The sequence below is a fragment of the Diospyros lotus genome, chromosome 2, assembly GCF_014633365.1.
Source record: "Diospyros lotus cultivar Yz01 chromosome 2, ASM1463336v1, whole genome shotgun sequence".
NCBI lineage: Eukaryota > Viridiplantae > Streptophyta > Magnoliopsida > Ericales > Ebenaceae > Diospyros > Diospyros lotus.
The window spans coordinates 38,680,384-38,700,432 of NC_068339.1; the positions used below are offsets into that span (position 1 = coordinate 38,680,384).

Below are 20,049 nucleotides of genomic sequence, written 5' to 3' on the forward strand. Positions count from 1 at the left end.
CGTGTGCCATCGAGAAAGCTCTCATGGGGAAGATCGTGAGCCTAAGGGATAACGGATGTGGTGCTTGCATGAGTTCAATAAGGTCGGGCTAAGGTCACATGGTTAGAGACCTCCCGAGAGGCGCTATGCGTGCACCATTGAGAAATCTCTCATTGGAGGAGGCTGACGTGTTCATGAGACACTTCGGAGTAGTTCTCGTTATTTTTCTCATACGTCTTATACTTGTTCATGCATTGATATAAACTTTTTTTTTTTTTTTAGTTTCTCACTAGAAGATTCATTTTCTAATTGGACTATGTCCTTGGAATATTCAAACGTTCCAGGTTTGATAAACGGCTCTAAGGGAAAGGAGGTAGCTGAAGAATAAGTTTAATTTGCTGCTTGTAGCATGTTTATCATATCTATGTTTATGTGCGAATCTATGTATGATTTGGATATGTTTAAGATGTTCAGTTATCACTTGCGAAAGATGATGTAATACATTTTATAGGCGTGTTGAACGATTTTATTTATGATAAATAAAGCATTATGGTTGTGAACTATATCATGTTCGATCTAGTTTCTGCATTTGAAATTTTAACACCTGTCTTAGCTATTCGATTATTGGGTTTATTAAGTTGAGAAGGTGAAAATTAGGGTTTTTTGGGATATTGTGTGATGTATGACAGCAATTGTGATATGAATAATTTTTATATTCCCAAAATCCTAAATTATAACACGCTCATGAAATTTGGAGTGTTACAGACGCGCCCTCACGTGCCCCATCAAGTTGCCCCACACACCCTCACTCGCGGTGTAACGATTTAATTAAATTAAATCTTAGTTTAATTTAATTAGTGGTTTAATATGTTAATTTAATGTAAATGGGATATTAATATATGTTGTTAATAATCATAATAACAATAATAAGTATAAGAATAATTTCATTATCAAACATCATAATAACAAATTAAATTGGGAGATTTTCAGAAGTTTCAAGGTGTTAGTGTAAATATTAAGTAGGGATGTGTGTGAATTTCGAAAGTTATGGGTGTTGGTGTAAATTCCAGAAAAGGGACCAAGGGTCCCTTTAAATATAATTGCGCGCATTATATATATGAAGGAGATGGCTAGCGCAGGTGGTCGCGAGCGTGTGTGGGGAGGCTACGGTCGCGGGTTCGATTCCGCGTGGTGGGGCTACGTGCGCGAGGAATTGGCTGATTTTATTCAGTCTCTAGGCGCCCCAAATGACGCCATTTCATCATGAGACGATGGCCTCCCAGTGGCCGCCACATGGCCTCTTCCCAACTACTCATTTTTGCACCATTTTAAGCCTATTTCGAGCATTTCTAAAGCAGCAGAAACAACAAGAAAAATTGGAGAAGAAGAAGTGCGAGTAGGGTCGAAGAATGGAAGAATTTGGGGAGAAAACCAAGATTAATCAAGGTTTAATTAAGGGATAATTAGCTAGGTGAGTAGAGAATTATGTATTAATTATTCTGTACGATTGGAATTTCATGTAGAGCCCAATTTTATTAATTTTGGTAAATTATACGATGTTGCAGTTTGTATAATTTTTGTCATGTTTGGACAGAAAAAGCCCAATGATCTCTTCTGCGAGGCAAGTTTTCTACCCCATCTACGAAGTTCCTTCCATTGCGAATTTATTTACCCTCCATTCGTTCATTTAGGTCCATTTATTAATTATGGAATTATGAGCAGTTTGGTATAAATTAAATTTAATAAGCTAGCTTCGAGAATTTTATTTGTTGGTTGTTTACGGGGGTTTGTGCCACCCTCACGCCTATGGGAATGATGTCGAACTCATTTGGGGATTAGGTTCTTAGATGTTCGAGTATAATTATGGATTCTTTGGTTGGGAATAAGCTAGAGCTATTGAGCAGTGGGGCAAGGGTCGCCTGTTTGGTGACATTGGAGTGACTATTGTACGGTCTTTCTTAGGTTGACAAATGGACACTCCTAGCCACTGACCATCGACTGGTGTCAGGCACTGCTGATTAGCTCTGCCGTTATGTGGTTACAGCATGACTCGATATATTCTATTTCTATTGCATGGTTTGGTATGCACATAGTTACGGGCTACATGTTGGGGTTTTCATGTTCTGTTTATGCTTGGACACTAATATCCTAATATTGTTAGTTGCATCTGGCACGGGCATATGCATCGCGTGTGGTTTACTATGTGGGTAAAGCATCTGCCTGATGCCTGGATGTATGGGGGCCAGTGTATCTAGTTTATGCTTACTATGCCTTGCATTTTATATGCACATTGCATGATTACTATGTGTTCAGCAGTCTCAAACAGGAGTACCGTTCCGAGGGAGCTTAGGGCTTGGGTATTCAGAGGCTCGAGTGTCGGGAGCACCGATCTGAAGAGTGCGCACAGATTTGTTGAAGACTTGTGTTGCCTTTCAAGGAAGCGACAAGTTGGTTTGGGACTTGGGTGCCGGGTGTCTTGTGTGGGCCCCAAGGACCAATATGTGTTTTCATTATGCTATACTATTGTGTGGTAGCGTCTCATAGCTTGTATGTATGTGTGGGTCTATGTGTAGGGAGTTCACTTCTTCTATTTAACTTATAGCCTTTCTTTTCTTATAAACTTACTGAGTCTTGCGACTCACTTTGCTTTCCATCATTCTAGGTAAGGGTAAAGCTAAAGTCGAGGGCGAGGATCGTAGTACTTTGTAGCCGTGTTGGTATGGTGTACAGTCAGCTTTCCCTTGTTGTCTCTAATGTTTTGATAGAATTTTGTTTCTTTATTTTTTACTGTGCCGGGTCGTTCCTTGTATTTTCTATTTGTTGGCACAGGTGTTTGTATGTATTTATACACCATGGGATCACTGTTCCAGCGGGGTACTCACGTGTGTGCATGTATATAGCTCTGCTTTCGCTGTTTTTTCTCTTGTGTATGCATGCCGGGATAATTCCCGTTTTGTGTTTCATTCTTTTCCCTTCCGTAAGTCCTCCCGTTCTGGTAGTTCGGGTGATTGGGATATTCGGGCAGGGGTGTTTACACGCAGGGCCTGGCTGGCGTGTGCACTGCACACACAGGTTGTCTTTCTCGGGCAGCCATGCCCCCAGCCTAGTTTTTCGGGCTTTTCTCATTTGAACTCTATTTCGCCTCCCGTTTGAACTTACGCATTCCTCTTTTCATCCTCTATAAGATAATAGCTTCAAATCGCTCGATCGGAGACATTTTTTGATTACTCAAATCAATTTTCAGGCGAAACCCATTTTCCCAACAAAGCTTCATATTTGCCTCAACTTTCAACGAAAATTGCTCAAATTCTCCAGAAATGATCATCTGGAAATGGGGAACAAAGCCCCTTATTTGCTGCCCTCAATTTTTCCTCAAACTCTTGGATCTGAGAGTTTAAATTTGTGAAGGATTTGACCAACTCTTAAATCCTTTATTTATAGGCAACCCCAAGCTCTCAAATGCTCATGGCTGCTTAATCCAATGCCTCTAAGGCTTTTACCTTCCCTAGATCGAGCCAAAACATCATCACTCAATCCTCAAATTATTCACCAAATTCTGACAAAAAACGGTCGAAAAACATGAAAAAATCAGCCATCTTTACGGCTAATGTCGGCCTAGACCCGACCCTGACACCTTTCTCGAGCCTCTCGTGGCCGAAAGCGGCTGCCAGAGACCAACAAGGTGGCTGGTCAGCCATGGCAGTCTCTTCATACCCAAGTTTGCAAAAATTTCACTTTAACCCTTACAAATTTCCATTTTCTTTTTGATCATTTCCTTGAAACCCCTAAGCTTCCCAATAGTTCCATTATGGCCCTCAAGCTCTAAATCTTTCATTTCATCCCCAAAGATTCGAGAATAACGTCATTTCGACCTCCCTTAAGCAAAATTAAGAAATTACACTTGGGCCCAAATTTACGTTTTGATCGTAAACCTTTTCATTTCAACCCGGAACCATTGAAGGGTTGTTCTACATACTAAATATGAACCTCCTTGGGGTCTGTTGATTATCCGAAAGTCTTCTACGACAATTCAGTTTTTCAGTCTAAATCATAGTTGTACTGAAAATTATTTCTGACCCAATTTCTTTCGATGCCATAAATCATGCCTTGATACGCTCATTATTACCATATCATTTTTCTTAGACATCTCGACTCTAGGGTATTCCCTACAGTCGATTCGATTACTCATAACTATACCGAAATTACCTTATAACCTTAATTTACCTGAAAATTGTATTTTCGCCCTAAGATAAATTACTCTTAAGCCCTTTGAAAATTCTTGGGTATTACAGTCACACTTTCGCCTAATTTATTAGAAAAATAATATACTTAGAAATAAATTTAGTAAATAATTTTTAAATTAATGTAGACACACAAAATTATAATAATTTTATCTGAATTTATTATAATTCTATTTAAAATTAAAAACCTATTATGAATTTATATAAAATTATTATAAATTTATATGTATCACATTAATTTATGAGAATTATTTAATAAATTTATTTATGAATATACCATTATATCATAAGTAATAATGGCAACGTGAGCCTACAACCACCCTATAATGAAGTTACCACCTTAATTGATAAAATTATGTGTTTTTCATTTAAAGCCTATAAATAAAGTATTATTATTTTTTAGTTATTTTATTTATTAACTATGTATTTTATTTACAATTACATTGTTTTTTTAAAGTGATTTACAATTACATTTGGTATCCTTGAGATTTGGTAAAAAAACAAGAAATGACCTTAATTTATTGAAAATTAGAGTAGATTTTCTTAACTTTATTTGATACCGCATTATTTCTCTTTTATTATGAGAAATGGTCTTAAATTTTTAAAAATGTCTGGAATATCATTTCTCTGTCTCTTATCTTTTTTCTTAGTTTTTTCCTATTCCTTCTCTCATTTGACAATAATCGTTCTCTCCAACTCTCCCTCTCTCTCTCAAGTAAGGAGAGAAAAAGAAGAGGACAAAGAAAGAGAGAGAGAGCGACAAACATGATACTTCAATTTAATGACGGGTTTAGTCGGGAGAAAGTTTAAAAGTCAAAAACAAAATAATCAATTTACATAATTTATTAACACTAGAGAGTCACTCTCATTTCAAAAAAAGTTGAGACTATGTTCTACATTTTTAATCAAATTTTAATAAACATGAATTATAATCTACTCTTTATTTTTTTTTTTTTACCTTTTATAATGTTAAATGAAAACGTACGATTATCATCAAATTCAGACCACCAACAAAAAGGTCTAATTGTCTCTAATAATAATAATAATAATTATGTATATTTTCAGACAATATTGGGTGGCCCGAAAACAACCCAAAAGGCCAGCCCGATCATCCGAATCCTAGTCAGCCCAAGGTGAATTGAAGTCACAAATCGCTACGCCAAATCCAAGTCGCGGAATGGCGTGAGCAGCAAGCTGCGTGCCCAGCTTCCCGTGAGCTTACTCAACTCGCTCAACTCGACATTCGTGGGCTTATCAGAAACCCATTATAGCTTTGGCAAAGAAGAAGTCAACCTTCTCAATTCAAAATAAATCAAATTCCTACAAAAGAGGAATCCGTTCTTGACTACGAGGAACTAATAAGAGAACTCAATTAACATGATCTTATCTTCTTATTTGGTATATTATTTAAATTGTAAATACTCCACATTATAAGTAGGGGTCGAAAAATCGTTGTAAAGGGGGAAGAGTAATAACATATTGTTATTCTGTCGAAATAATTAGAGAGTAGTCGTAGAGTAGACATCATTTTGACCGAATCACGTAAAATTTTTTTGCGTGCAACTTATCATTTGTTCCCTTCATTTCTTTTCTTTATATTTGTATTTATTTTTTCAATGTTGCTTGACGAACTACGGTCTATTGATTTTGAAGATCAACAATAATAATAATGATAATAACAAATGTCAGTCTCCCACGGGTAGAAACTTCTTGGCCTAGTTCGTGATCCGGCATGGTTGGAGATTGGAATGAATGAGAGTGATTTTGTTCACCCCTTTAATGGGGGTGATGGTCACCCTCACTGTTTTTGTGGGGGTGACCATCACCCCGTTAAAGGGGGTGAACAAAATCGCACTCGGAATGAATGGCTCTCTCTGGTCAAATGCAGGGGCTGGGTCTGGGGCTTGGGGCCTGTGGCTGTGCCGCGGTTGGTAACCTCTTGTCGCGAGCTGGTGCGGTAGGTGAGACTGAGACACAAAAAAGTAATATTATTTCCCAACCAAAACCTTTCCCTTCTTGGCTTTGCCTTGTTTATAGAAGAGCTCTCTCTCTCTCTCAACTCACTTCAACCAAATCAATACCCGCTATCTCACTTCTTCCTCCTCAACCCATCTTCACAGCACCCATCCACCCATTGCTACGCCTCCGCGTTACGGTTACGCCCTTTTCAGGTATATTTCCTTTCCAATTCGTTCCTTAAATTGAAGTGTTTTTGGAGCATAAATGGGATACCGTTTTTTGGCATGAAATGAGGAGAAAGTTCCACGAACAACAAACTCACGTTTAGGAATCGATTTGCAGAGCACCGGCGGTGAGAAGATGAGGATCGAGGTGAAACAGTCGACAATGGTGCGGCCGGCGGAGGAGACGCCGATGCGGCGGCTGTGGAACTCGAACGTCGACCTGGTGGTTCCGAGTTTCCACACGCCCAGCGTCTACTTCTACCGTCCGACCGGCGCCGCCAACTTCTTCGACGCGCAGGTGATGAAGGAAGCTCTGAGCAGAGCTCTGGTGCCGTTCTATCCCATGGCCGGACGGCTGGGCAGGGACGACGACGGCCGCATCGAGATCGACTGCAACGCCGAGGGCGTCCTCTTCGTTGAGGCCGATTCCGACGCCTCCATTGATGATTTCGGCGACTTCGCCCCCACTCTGGAGCTCCGTAGCCTCATTCCGGCGGTTGACTATTCCAAAGGCATTTCATCCTATCCCCTTCTCGTTTTGCAGGTAGTAATCTACTGATGCACTTTCCTTACTAAATCAAATAAGGCACTAAGAACAACTCCAAATTTTGGTCCCCAACGACAAACGAACGGGCATTTGCGGGGAGTAGCTCGCTTCTCATTAATAGCTCACCTTTGACTAAGAACTGCTGCGGCCCAGCCCCTATTTGACCAAGGGTGGGGCGCAGTGCATTTAGATGAGCCTGAAATCGACTAGGAACGCTATGTCTTCCCATAAAAATGTCCGAATACCACCCATGAAGGGTCATAACAAGCTGTTTTTATCTGACTCAGATGTTATTTTTTCGCCCTGTGTCGTCTCTACCATTGTGATAGTATTAGATAAGCCTAATGGCGGTTTTCTCAATCCCATGGATAGTGTTTTTATGGTTGATCAAGTCATTGCGAGAGATCTTCCACCCACTACATTGTCTTTTGCTTAAGGGCCCAATGGTCTAACTTATGGTTGCCATGACCTTGATCCGAATAGGGGTCGAAGTTCGAACTCCATAGTTGCACCAATCCTAAAATATGGTTGCAGCCAGAGGATGGGCCAAAATCCATAGTTGCACCAATCCTACAATATGGTTGTATCCTACCATTAGGGTTTTTCCAATATTAGGTTTTCCCCTTTCTCTTAGGATAAAAAAAAATCTATTCATGAAAATGGGTTGGCATGTTTGAGAATGTCTTAAAAATAAGTTACTTAAGGAGTTACCTCTCCTTGTTGGTGGTATGTTTGGGTGTTCTCTAAGCAATTCCTCACAATTCCAAATTTATTATGGTTTGTGTTTGGAAGTTCTTTTTTGTATTTGAATAGAGGGATTTCATACAATGTCATTTGAAATGAGGCTTATGTAGGTTTCATTTCAAATTCTTTTATTTTGTGGGTTCAAATTCAACCACAACCTGCAGAATTTTAGTTTTTTAACCTTGATTTTTATTTTTGTGTTCTATTTTCATTTAAAAAAGAGTGAAAAACTAACATGTTTGAGAGCTATGGTTCTTTTTTAGTTTATGAAAACAACTTCTTGGAAAAATAAAAATTAAGAAAACGAGGGAAGGCTGCATTAGAGACACTCTTACCTTCCTACCAGTGGCCAAAGTAGTAGATGCGCTATAATTAACTTGTGTTTTAATTAGTATGGTTGTTAAAGTTGCGTTTTCATCTCAAGTTGTACTTGCGTGGATGAGCTTTCATTTGCATTAATGTCAAGTCACCATCAATGGTTGCCATTAAATTGGATGGAGATTAGAAGTTTGGCTGTTCAGAAGCTTTAATGTGGCCCTACTTGCCATTAATGTGATTTGGTGTAGCTTTGTACGCCGGGCTCATTTTGATTTGCATCTATTTCTACATCTTGAACGCGAGAACATTTATGAATCATTGAAAGTGCAAATTGGATTATAAACTCAAGTTTGTCTGGCTTGATTGTGGGCGGGGTGAAAAATTTGAGAGGTTTGGTGATTCTTTTGAAAACCAAAATGAGCCGAAAACAAATTTTACAGCTTTGCTAGTTTCTATCTCAAGTTCCTGGCTAGCTTTGATTCTTAGCTATGGTGTTCATTCAATATTGGGAGCTTGATCAGTTGGGATATTGATAATGTGTTTCCCTGTGAACAGGTGACATATTTCAAATGTGGGGGAGCATCGCTTGGCGTGGGAATGCAACACCATGTGGCCGATGGAGCTTCCGGCCTTCACTTTATCAACACATGGTCCGACATGGCTCGCGGTCTTGACCTCACAATCCCACCATTCATTGACCGGACCCTCCTTCGCGCGCGCGACCCTCCCCAGCCTGCTTTTGAACACATTGAGTACCAGCCGCCTCCCGCCATGAAAACTCCTCCCCAGCAATCTGAATCCGAGCCTGAGACAGCAGTTTCCATTTTCAAATTGAGCAGGGACCAGCTCAACGCTCTCAAGGCCAAGTCAAAAGAAGATGGCAGCACGGCCAGCTACAGCTCGTACGAAATGCTGGCAGGCCATGTGTGGCGCAGCGTGTGCAAAGCCCGGGGTCTGGCAGATGACCAGGAAACCAAGCTGTACATCGCAACAGATGGAAGGGCCAGACTTAAGCAGCCCACACTGCCGGCGGGCTACTTTGGCAACGTGATTTTCACGGCCACCCCAATGGCCATAGCCGGGGATCTCCAGGGGAAGCCCACTTGGTATGCGGCCAGCAGAATTCATGACGCATTGGTGCGGATGGACGACGAGTACCTCAAGTCAGCTCTCGACTACTTGGAGCTGCAGCCGGACTTGAAGTCTCTGGTTCGTGGAGCCCATACATTCAGGTGCCCCAATCTGGGGCTAACCAGCTGGGTCAGGCTGCCCATTCACGACGCAGACTTCGGGTGGGGGCGCCCCATATTCATGGGGCCTGGTGGGATTGCCTACGAAGGGCTGGCATTTGCATTGCCAAGCCCAGACAAGGATGGAAGCCTGTCTGTGGCCATCTCCCTGCAGACTCAACACATGAAACGCTTTGAGAAGTTTTTGTATGATATATAACAGTAGAAACAAAGAAAGAAAAGGGTTGAATCCAATCATAAACTGAATAATAATAATAATAATAATAATAATAATAATAATAATAATAAAGTCTACGTTTATATAGTTTTGATTGGGCGGGGAAACGGATATGGATGATGATTATGACTAACTGATCAATACGAAAAGTGAGATCGTTTTTCTTCGCAACTGTTTTTGGAAGAAGATACATTATATATCCCTACGACCCAATTGTAAACAAATGTAAGAATAATAAAATGTCACTTCCTAAGAGCTTCATGTAAAAACTAGAGTCCAAGATGAATGGGTATGCCATAGAAATTCCTTTTCTTTTTTGAAGTAAGATTTTATTCAAAATAATTTTCAGGGAGAAACTAAGGGAGTTTTTGAAAATTTTACTACTTTTTTCAGGGTTTTATAGAAAAAAATAATAATTGTCAAAAACTTCGATTAGAACTCGCTCGACTCAAATTTGAAAGTTTGGCCTAACTAACACCATTCTACTCCGTACACTAAATTTCAATGTTTAACATTTGTTGTAAAAATACAACAATAAATTTATTTGATAGGAAATGTCGTCGTTTGGCCGCCTGAGTTGCTAAGAAAGAAACAATCAAAAGGCGTGGTAGAATTCCCGTGCTAACACTTCGATGCTTAAGTCAAATACAAAAATTGTTGAAAACTGTAGAGTAGAATTTATACCAGTATTTAAGATATACATTTTTTAGAATGAGTGTTTGCCTATTTATAGAGGTGTATAGAGTAATGCTAAGTAGTCTAGAATTAGAATTCTTATAGATATCGTTTTTCTTGATCTTTTATAAACCTGTTCGGATTAAAATTCTTATAGATGATATATTTATCCCCATATTCTGAAATACTTTTATAATTATAATTCTTTATGGATAATTGTCTATTCCTTTTGTAGAATTTTGAAGGAATTTTTGAATGTCAAAGTTTTCTAGTTTGTATGTTGTGTGGGACTCTCTTGTATTCGAGGAAATGCTTTGGCGGTGGTGTCGCCATTGGGGGTTGAGGAAGCCCTTTACGAAGCTTGTCTTTGGGGCTGTGCGGCAGTCGTGGGGCTACCTCCTAGGGCCACGGGGGTTGCCACCACAATCGTGCGACTGGGTTATAGGAGCTACCCTTCGCACTATTGCGACAGGGCTGTGGGGGCTAACTCCGTGGTCACTCGAGTGCTTTTTGCGGGGGCCCTCGGTAACCTTCTTTATCGGCTTATGAGCCATATTAGCCATTTTTCGCGGATCTCCTACAGCCCTCTGCTGTTGGGTTATCTTAATTAAAATGGATTGATCTGTTTATTTATGTATTTTTCGGTGTTTTTTCTTATGATACACCAATTGCTCCCTACTTTTTCATTCGAGTTTCTCAGATGAAAGAGTAGATTGTGTTATGGCCTTCCCTTGCTTTTCTTGCATTTATTTCAAGCCTTGAGACCATTCTTACTCATTTTGTGCTTTGATGCTTTCGTATTTTGGACAATGAACCTTAGATCACTCTCTCGTATTCCCTGCTTCAATAAGCTCTTGTAATTTGTGATCCATACATGCTCTCCTTGGATATGCGAACGAAACACATAGGTTGGGGCTAAGATGGAAAGACAGTATTTAGTAGCACCACACCTTAGTTCTACAGATGAATCGTTGTATAAAAGTTAATCCACTCAAATAAAATCCTTATTGTCATTGGCTCTCCAATTTTAGCGTAGGGAAGCTCGAGCTTGAATAAGGAAGTGATAGGGATTTTGAAAGCATGATGAGCGTGCTGATTGAGGCTGGAGTTAAGAACTCATACTTGGTCCTTCGCCTATCATTGGTGTCGAACCTGTCCACCATGTGGAATCCAGGTTTAGTTAATTGTAGTCGATTACCCTTGTGGACTTAGGGAGGAGCTCTTAGGGCCAGACTGTTAATGATAAACGGAGTTTGGGTAGAGTGTTGCTCAACTTTTTGTCCCAAGTAGATCACTGGATTGTATTAAGGTGATGACGGATGTGAGGCTTGGACGGAGCAGGGACACTATATAATATGGCTCCCCAGTATTTTGCAGACGATTAGTTGACTTTCCATTGAGAAAGATTGCTTCATTGCTCCCCATTCCCTTGTGTGAACCTATTTGCTATAGGACTTCACCTTGGGGAGAATTGCCTCATCCTTCCATAGTCTTTATTAATAGTAGAATGACTTTCAAGTGGGTCCCATTCACCAATCGCCAACTACTATCAGATGTACTCATGAGATACATAGCTAGTGGGTGAAGGTTAGCGGCAGCCTACCCCTACCCCACCCGCTATGCATTGACTCCTCTGCCACTTTTGACTCTCTAAAGCTCCCACCTTCACACCAACTTTTTTCGCCTTTACGTTAATTATAATCTTTTATTTTACTCAATTTAATTTGATTTCTTAATGACTTGACTGAGACATGCAAACGAATGACCTATCAAAATGGTACAACTTGTACTATAATAATTACAATAAGGGTTGTGTCAGAATTTAATACTTTATTTAAAAAGGTTTTTAAGTTATAATAGGAGTTACCTAATACTTTTAAAGGTCGAATTGATTAATTTATTCTGAACTTAGAGTCATATTACAATTTTATTCAGTTTTAACCTTTGTTTCAATTTGATCATCGAACTTTAACTTTGGTTTCAGTTCTACCTTTAATTAGTTAGGTGTGTGCCCCAGCTTACGTGGCAGCTAAGGTGACGTGCTAATGTGTCCAATTAGCAAAACGACATCGTTTAGCCTAGCTCTTGCTACAAATCATAAGACAAAACAAAGCCGTTTTGGCGAAATATCCTAGATTGGGTCAACCCAATCTAGATTCGACCCAATGGGTTAACCCGACACCTAATGGGTTAAAACCCATCTTCTTCCCCCTCTTTGTCACTTAGGGTTTTATGGCTTACACCTTGCGTTGCCGTCGTTGATTCTTCTCTATTTCTTCCTTTCATCGCTGCCACCCACCTCCCTTTTTCATCCTTCATTGCCAGCGGCTCTAATTGTCGACTTGCCATCTTTAATGGCAACTAAAAAAGGTAACTGTTTGAGAAGGGAAGAGAGAGATACACAGAGACCGATGGCCCACGACTACCAAGACGACCACGGCATGTAGAAGGATGAGTGCCCGTGGCCATGATAAACCCATGACCGAGGAGACGGCTACGGTGAACCCACGAGAAGGAAAACAAGACGCCAAAGTTGAGGAAGAGTGTGGACGAAGGTGAACACTTTCATATTTTGTGATTTTGGGATTGTGTATTTGGTTATTGATTTTGGGTTTATGATTTTAGGTTTGTGTATTTGGTTATTGATTTGTGTATTTGATTATTGATTTTGTGTATGTGTATTTGATTATTGATTATCGAGTTTGTATATTTGATTATTAATTTCACAAAAAACGGCGTCGTTTTGACTTATGTTTGTGGCAAGAGCAAGACAAAATGACGTGTTTTGCTGGCGTGTCCATAATTGAACACATCAACATACCACCCCAGCTGCCACGTAAGTTGGGGCACACGCTTTCTCAATTGAGAATAGAATTGAAACTAAAGTTCAAGTTCGATGATCAAATTGAAACAAAGGTCAAAACTGGATAAAATTGTAATATGACACAAAGTTTAGGATAAATTAGTCAATTCGGCCTACTTTTAAGTGTGTAACTATAGAGTTTCGTGTTGGTAAATATGTAGATATTGAGTTCAAATCTTACTCAGTGTTTATAAGTCTCATATCAATTGACATATCATTAATTAACTCTTAGTAAGAGGTCTTCTTAAATCTTATCCTCAAACAACCAATTAAGTTAAAAGATGAAGATTGTTTATAATTGTTATTACTCAAACACAATAATGAATTTATAAAGTAGAAATGTTATCATCAAATTATCTTTAAATTTGCAAGAAAAAGAATGATTAGAGACGCATATTTTCTGAAGATAATAAAGATTTGAAGGCTGTATTGAAATTAGTATTAGAAACGTATCTTTCTGAAATAAGAGCATGTTTATTCATAGGATAGAAGAATGTGAAGTTTTCCAAAATCTATTAGGATTATGATTCTTACAGATAATATTTATCTGATATTCCAAGTCCTATTAGAATTAGAATTTTTTTTGGATAATATCTATCTTTTTTATTGAACTCTCAAAGGGATTTCAGATATTGAGTTATCCTGTTTGTACTTTGTGCGAACCCCCCCAATGAAAGGGAAATCTACTTGGCAGTTTACCATCTTCGAGGGACAGAAATAGTGCTACAGTATATGTCTTCGAGAGACTTGTAAGAACCCATATTTTCGTGAGATTGCCACGTAATTTAAGCAAGTTTAGAATGTCAAAAATTGGCTCAATAACAGTTATCAGTATCGAATTGACTGCAGGGAGTGTCTAGGAATGAAATTGTCTATGAAAAATAATATGGTCTCAATGAGGGTTTCGAGATAAGATTTATGGTATCAAAAGAAATTGAATCGGGAACGATTTTCGGTACAGCTAAAATGCAACTATCATTTAGGCTGCAAAACCGAATCATTGTAGGGGACTCCCAAAAAATCAACGGAATCCTAGGGGGCCTCGATTTTGCATAATGAGCAACCCTTTAGTGGTTTCGAGATGAAACAAAGGTCCCGAGTGGACGCAAAGGCGAAATCATCTATATCGAGTAAAATTTAAGTTATTAATTATGGATTTTTGGTATTAAAATGTAAATTAATTTGAGGTTTGAGGGCATGGTTGCAATAAAGAAAATTTTCAAGTGATATTAAGATGGAAATTGAGGTTTAATGTGCAATTTTCTTTAGATTATAGTGTAATATATATAGTTATATATATAAATATACTCACGCTCGTGCATGGCTGGCTTCGTAAAGCTACTGGAAGTTTCCTGGCTGAGTAAAAACTTGGTGGCCAAGTTGCAGAGAGGCATGTCAGCAAGTTGAGTGTTTCATACGTCAAGAGGGATGAGAAATGGGGTTAGAAATTGCTATAAAAGGGGGAGGTTGTGAGCAAATGGAGAAGAGCAACAGAAAGTTGTAGAGAAAGAGAGAGAGCAACCACGAGCTCAATGGCTGGCCAACGAGCGAAGCAGCACCACGACGGTCATGAGGCAGCATGGGAGAGCTCGGAGGAGGCCGGGAAGCGGCCGGGGGAAGCAGGTGTGGCCATGGATGCCATGGTCGCAAGGGAGCAGCAACCAGCTGAGGGCCGAAGGCGGCTGCGAACAGCTGCCGACGAAGCTGTGTGGGCAGCAGGGGCGACCGGGGAGGCGCGTGGTGGCGCTGGCAAGCGGCGATGGCTGGTGGGAGGGCTGGGTGGTGGCGGCCGCGATGCTGTGCGTGCGCAGGTGTTGGTTGCAGGCAGTCGCGGGTGAAGAAGAAGAAGAGGAAGAGAAGAAGGAGAAGGGAGAAGAAGGAAGAAGAGAAGAAGAAAAGAAGAAAGAAAAGAAAAAGAAAAAAAGAAAAGAGAAGGAGAAGCATGGCTGTGCGCGTAGAGCAGAGGCGGGAGGAAGAAGAAGGGAGGGAAGAAAAAAAGAAAAGAAAAGAAAAAGAAAAAGAAAAAGGAAGAAAAGAAAAGAAATGAAGGGAAAATAGGAAAAAATAGAGAAAAATTCTGAAAAATACCGAAAAAATAAAAAAAGAATATTTATTAATATTTCAGAGATTTTGGGCAAGAAATCGGTTTGGGCATGCGTTTCGAGGACATGGCACGTATACCGAGGAAGCCAGAGATGCTAAGTCAAGGTAAGTAAAATTCCCTAGAAAATTCTAGAAATTTAAGAATATTATTTTATGAATTTTCATGGCAAAATATTTGAGAAAATATTTGAAGAATATTTAGTTTGGATTTATTGAGGAAAAATAGGAGAAATAGAAAGAAAAATAAAGAAAATGCAAGAAATTATGAAAAATAGGTTTTAATATTTTTTTAAATAAATATGGTGATTAGGATGTTTTGAGGCTAAAGTTGAAGAGACTTGTGCAAATTTTGAGGATTGGCACGCAAATCGAGGTGATGCATGAATTTCAAGGCAAGGCGCGAATATCGAGGTAGCTCGATAAGCTTGAGAAGGTAAGTGGTACTTCCCAACTGGATTTAATTTTATGAAAAATGCTTGGTTTGTAAGTGATTTATGTTTAAAAACTCGATCATTGGGAATGCTTTCATCATATTGACATGTTCTGATATGTATCCATCATGTAGACTACATACATGACATGCTATGAAATGCATATGTACACGTCGATATCATTGATCATGCGCATTGTGGTCGTAAGGAGTACGAACTGGCACCGCTGCTTTACCAAGGGTGCACCCATACACCCCGGCTTCGAAAGAGGTGGCCGTAAAAATGGTAAGTAGCATGAAGGGTGCAGCTGACCCTTACGATGGGTAAGACATTGCATTCATGCATGAAATATGTTTTCTGTACTCTTACTTAGATGATTCATCATCTAACTTGGGCTTTGCCCCTGAAATATTCAAACGTTCTAGATGGAGATTGTAGCAGATACGATGATGAATGAGGCATGAAATGGCATTTAACAGAGTGCATGAGGAATGAAATGTATGTTATGTAGCCCATGTATTTAAGTTCTGCTACTTTGAATTCTGAACGTTTTGAGGAATGATGATGTATAACCTTGTTTAGGGTTAATGTTAGATAAGAACGTATGTTTTGTATTAAGGAATGATGATTTAATGATCAATGTTAAGATATCAGGTTCGATCCTTGCTTTCGCAATAGATGTGTATGATAATTCTCTTTCGAGAAAAATAAATGGGAATTCTAGGACGGATTTGAGGAATGATGTGGTTTAGAATTAGTTTGAAAGAAAAAAAAATTATTATCCCAGAATTGTCCCAAGTTATAACGCGCCCGAGAAAATGGGGTGTTACAAGACCTATTGGTCTCTCAGCCTTCTGTTGTCAAGTAGTCTTTAGGAGATTGTAGGTATGGTATCCCAATTCCTTAATAATTAGGAGACTGTAAATGTCTTCCATCTGACCGGTCTCCAAGAGACTTTTAGGTATTCCAGTTATCAAGAAGCCTTATGATCTCCCAATGCATCGGTTTTCAGGAGACCGTTTTGTTATCCTGATGTTTCATTTAATCAGGATTTTGTTTTTCTTTTTTAAGCCTACTTAATTATTTTGGGTTTTAAAACTTTTTTTTGGGATCTTTTAACAGGCTTTTGCGTATGACATATCAATAATAATTTGAAGATTGTTAATCTACAATACTATTATAGAGATTAACTTGTCCTATCATTACTGAATGCCTTAATTACATTAGGTTTGTCCTTTATATCAAATAAAAGAAAACGTTATGCTAAGATGATTTAATTTTGGAAATTATTTTACAAGTTTAAGGTGATAAGTCGAATCACATTAAATATGATTTTTTTAATACTTAAATATCCACTTAAATGTTCATTCCACTTAAATATTTAAGTAGAGAATAAAAGATCATATTAAACATAGTCCTTGTGAAAATAGTTTGGATTTGGAAGAGAAAGATATATATGCCCAACTTCAAGTCACTCAAAATGGTCCTCACAAAGTAGACCCATCTTTTTTCAATACAATTTGATAATGCTTACCAAAATCACCTTGTTAATTAAAGAGTCCAAAAACCATGTTTTTGTTCTTCATCACACTTTCGCTTAATTTATTAGGAAAATATTCGTAAGTGGGCCTAGGTGATATATTTTAGGATGAATAATTGTGTAACGCCCCATCCTTCAAGAGGGCGTCACTATGTTGGGGCTCATCATATAAGTACACATTCTCTTTCTTTTATACATTTCTTAAATCTCAAATACTGTATTTCAAAGAAAAACCCCTAACATATCATTACAAATGCGGAAGCAAGGATCGAACCTAACATCTTAACATTAATCGAAATTCAGTTCTTACATCATCGTTCCTCAACAAAGCATAAGTTCTCAACTAACATTAACCCTAAATAGGGTTATACATCATCATTCTTTCAAAATATCCAGAATTCAAAGTAGCAAAACTTAAATACATGGGCTACATTATCATTCAATTCATCACGCACTTTGCTAAATGCCATTTCATGCCTTATTCATCATTGTTTCTGCTACAATCTCCATCTGGAACGTTTGAATATTCCAGGGACAAAGCCCAAGTTAGATGATGAATCATCTAAGTAAAGGAACAATAAACATATTTCGTGCATGAATGCAAAATGTCCTTCTCCATATCATTTCGGTTTGAGTCGACCGCATCCAACTGATACTCCCTATTTTTATAGCCTCTTTACCAGGCCGAGATGTATGGGTGCACCCTTGATAGAGCAACAGTGCCAATCCATAATCCCAAACCCTTATGCGATGCATGATGAATAATATCATCGTGAACATATGCACATTTCATTATCAATACATGTAAATGCAATCTACATGATATATTCACGTCAAGGTATGACAACATGATAAAATCATTTACATAAAATCGGGTTTTGGGTAGAACCACTTACAAACCAAGCATTTTCCATAAAACTAAATCCAGTTGGAAAGTACGACTTACAAACAAAGCATTTTCCATAAAACTAAATCCAATTGGAAAATATCACTTACCTTACAAAAAGATAATTTTTCCCCTAGCATAGGTTTGCCCCAAAATTCGTGTCAGACTTCTAATCGTACTCAATTATGAACCTTGACGTACCATAGACATCATAATTACTTAAGAAAATTATATTTCTAATTTTCTCCAATTTCTCCCATTTCCTCCTATTATTTTCTCAAGATTATGAAATAAATACTTTCTCATAAAATTTTCTCAATTTCTCTTCATAATAATTCCTAAAACAATATTCCTAAGCCCCATAAATTTCCTCATAATTTTCAGAATCCATGTTCTATTTAATTATCATTTTCTCTTTGATTTTCAAGCATCTATTGCCTCAAAAATCTATAATAAATACCAATCATGCATTTCTCTCCCAATTTCATCATCAATAATTTTAAAATATCATTTTCATATTTCTAAAATTTTTGAAAGAATTTTCAAAGATAACTTACCTTCTCGCAAAGCGATTCGGTATTCTTCTATATTGCGATAAAGTCTCGATTTGCGTATCCAACAACGCCTTCTGCCACAAATTTCTACACGAACTATTAAATCCAGCTTATAGGATTTTTGTAAGATTTTTTTGGTATTTGTCTTTATTTTTTCCTATTTTCTTTCTTTCTTTTCTTTTCTTTTCCTTTTTCTTTTTCTTATTCCCTTTAACTTCTTCTCCTTCTTCCTTCCTCCCTACCACCTGCAACGAACATCCACCAACAAGCCCTCTAGGCGTCATCTTTCGACCGCCGTTTGGGCTTCCTCCGACCACTGCCGGCCTCCGTCGACCACGCCGACCACCGCACCACTACCAGCAAGCTGCCCCTCACCGCGAACCACCACAAACAGCTCCCTTGCTTCACCGCCACACCACCCAGCTGCTGGAAGCTTGCGACATGGCTACTGCAAGCTGTTGCGGCCCATTCCAACCGCTTTCGGCCACCCTCGCGGTTACCTCCGGCCACCAGCATCGGCTCCCAACTCTCTCTGGATCTCCTTCAATCTCTCTTTCCCTTCTCGGCCAAGCTTGCTTCTGTCCTTGCTTCCATTTCTTCTTCCCATTTCTTTTCCTCTTGCCTGCTATTTATAGGCGTTACAACTTCCTTAGCCATGCCTCATTGCGTATAACACACTCAAATTGCCATAACATTTGCAGTGTATGGGGTTTACAGAGGGTATGGTTTGCAGGGCATGCGATTTGCGTGTACATACACGCACGAATATATATATACATATATAATTATATATATTATACTATAATAATAAAAAATTTCACATTTAAATTCCAAAATTCATTTCTATTTCACTTAAATAATTCTCTAATTGCATTTATATGCTCAAACATCAAATTATTTTGCATTTCAATACCGAAAACGCAAAATTAATAATCTAAGATTACTCGATAAGGACGATTCCGTCCTAGTATCCTCATCGGGCTATCGTTTCATCCCGAAACCACTGAAGGGTTGCTTATTACGAAAAAACGAAGCCCCCTCAAGCTTCCATTGACTTCCCGGTAGTCCCCTATAACGATTCGATTTTGCAGCCTAAATGATATTTGCATTTTAGCTGTACCGAAAATCGTTCTTAATCCTATTTCTTTCAATACCATAAATCCTATCTCGAGATGCTCATCAATTCCGTATCATTTTTCTTTGACAATTTCACTTCGAGGCATTCCCTGTAGTTGATTCGATACTGATAACTGCTATCAAACCAATTTTTTGGTATTCCGAACTTATTGAAATTACGTGGTAACCTCATACAAACATGGGGTATTACAAATTGTATAATGAGGGTAATGATTCTCGGTGATTTATATGTGCTATTTGTAGATAATTGTCAAGGAATTGGGAAAAGTCAAAGGGTTGACTTATTGATGATAGGGCCCGCAATGGCTTAAGGTATGTATGGGAAGTGTTGTGTGGTGTTGGTGGTGTTTAATTAATGTTGAGTTATCATTAGAACATAGG

The 20,049-nt window shown here is 38.7% G+C and overlaps 1 protein-coding gene across 1 annotated transcript; it reads left to right on the forward strand.

Annotated features, from left to right (window-relative positions):
* The first annotated feature begins 6,225 nt into the window (after positions 1 to 6,225).
* LOC127795758 (shikimate O-hydroxycinnamoyltransferase) lies at positions 6,226 to 9,839 on the forward strand. The gene is made up of 3 exons (XM_052327629.1): positions 6,226 to 6,391; positions 6,522 to 6,947; positions 8,568 to 9,839. Exons 2-3 carry the CDS (start codon positions 6,540 to 6,542, stop codon positions 9,459 to 9,461), a joined length of 1,302 nt encoding a protein of 433 aa, XP_052183589.1. The 5' UTR covers positions 6,226 to 6,391; positions 6,522 to 6,539; the 3' UTR covers positions 9,462 to 9,839.
* Positions 9,840 to 20,049: the final 10,210 nt, after the last annotated feature.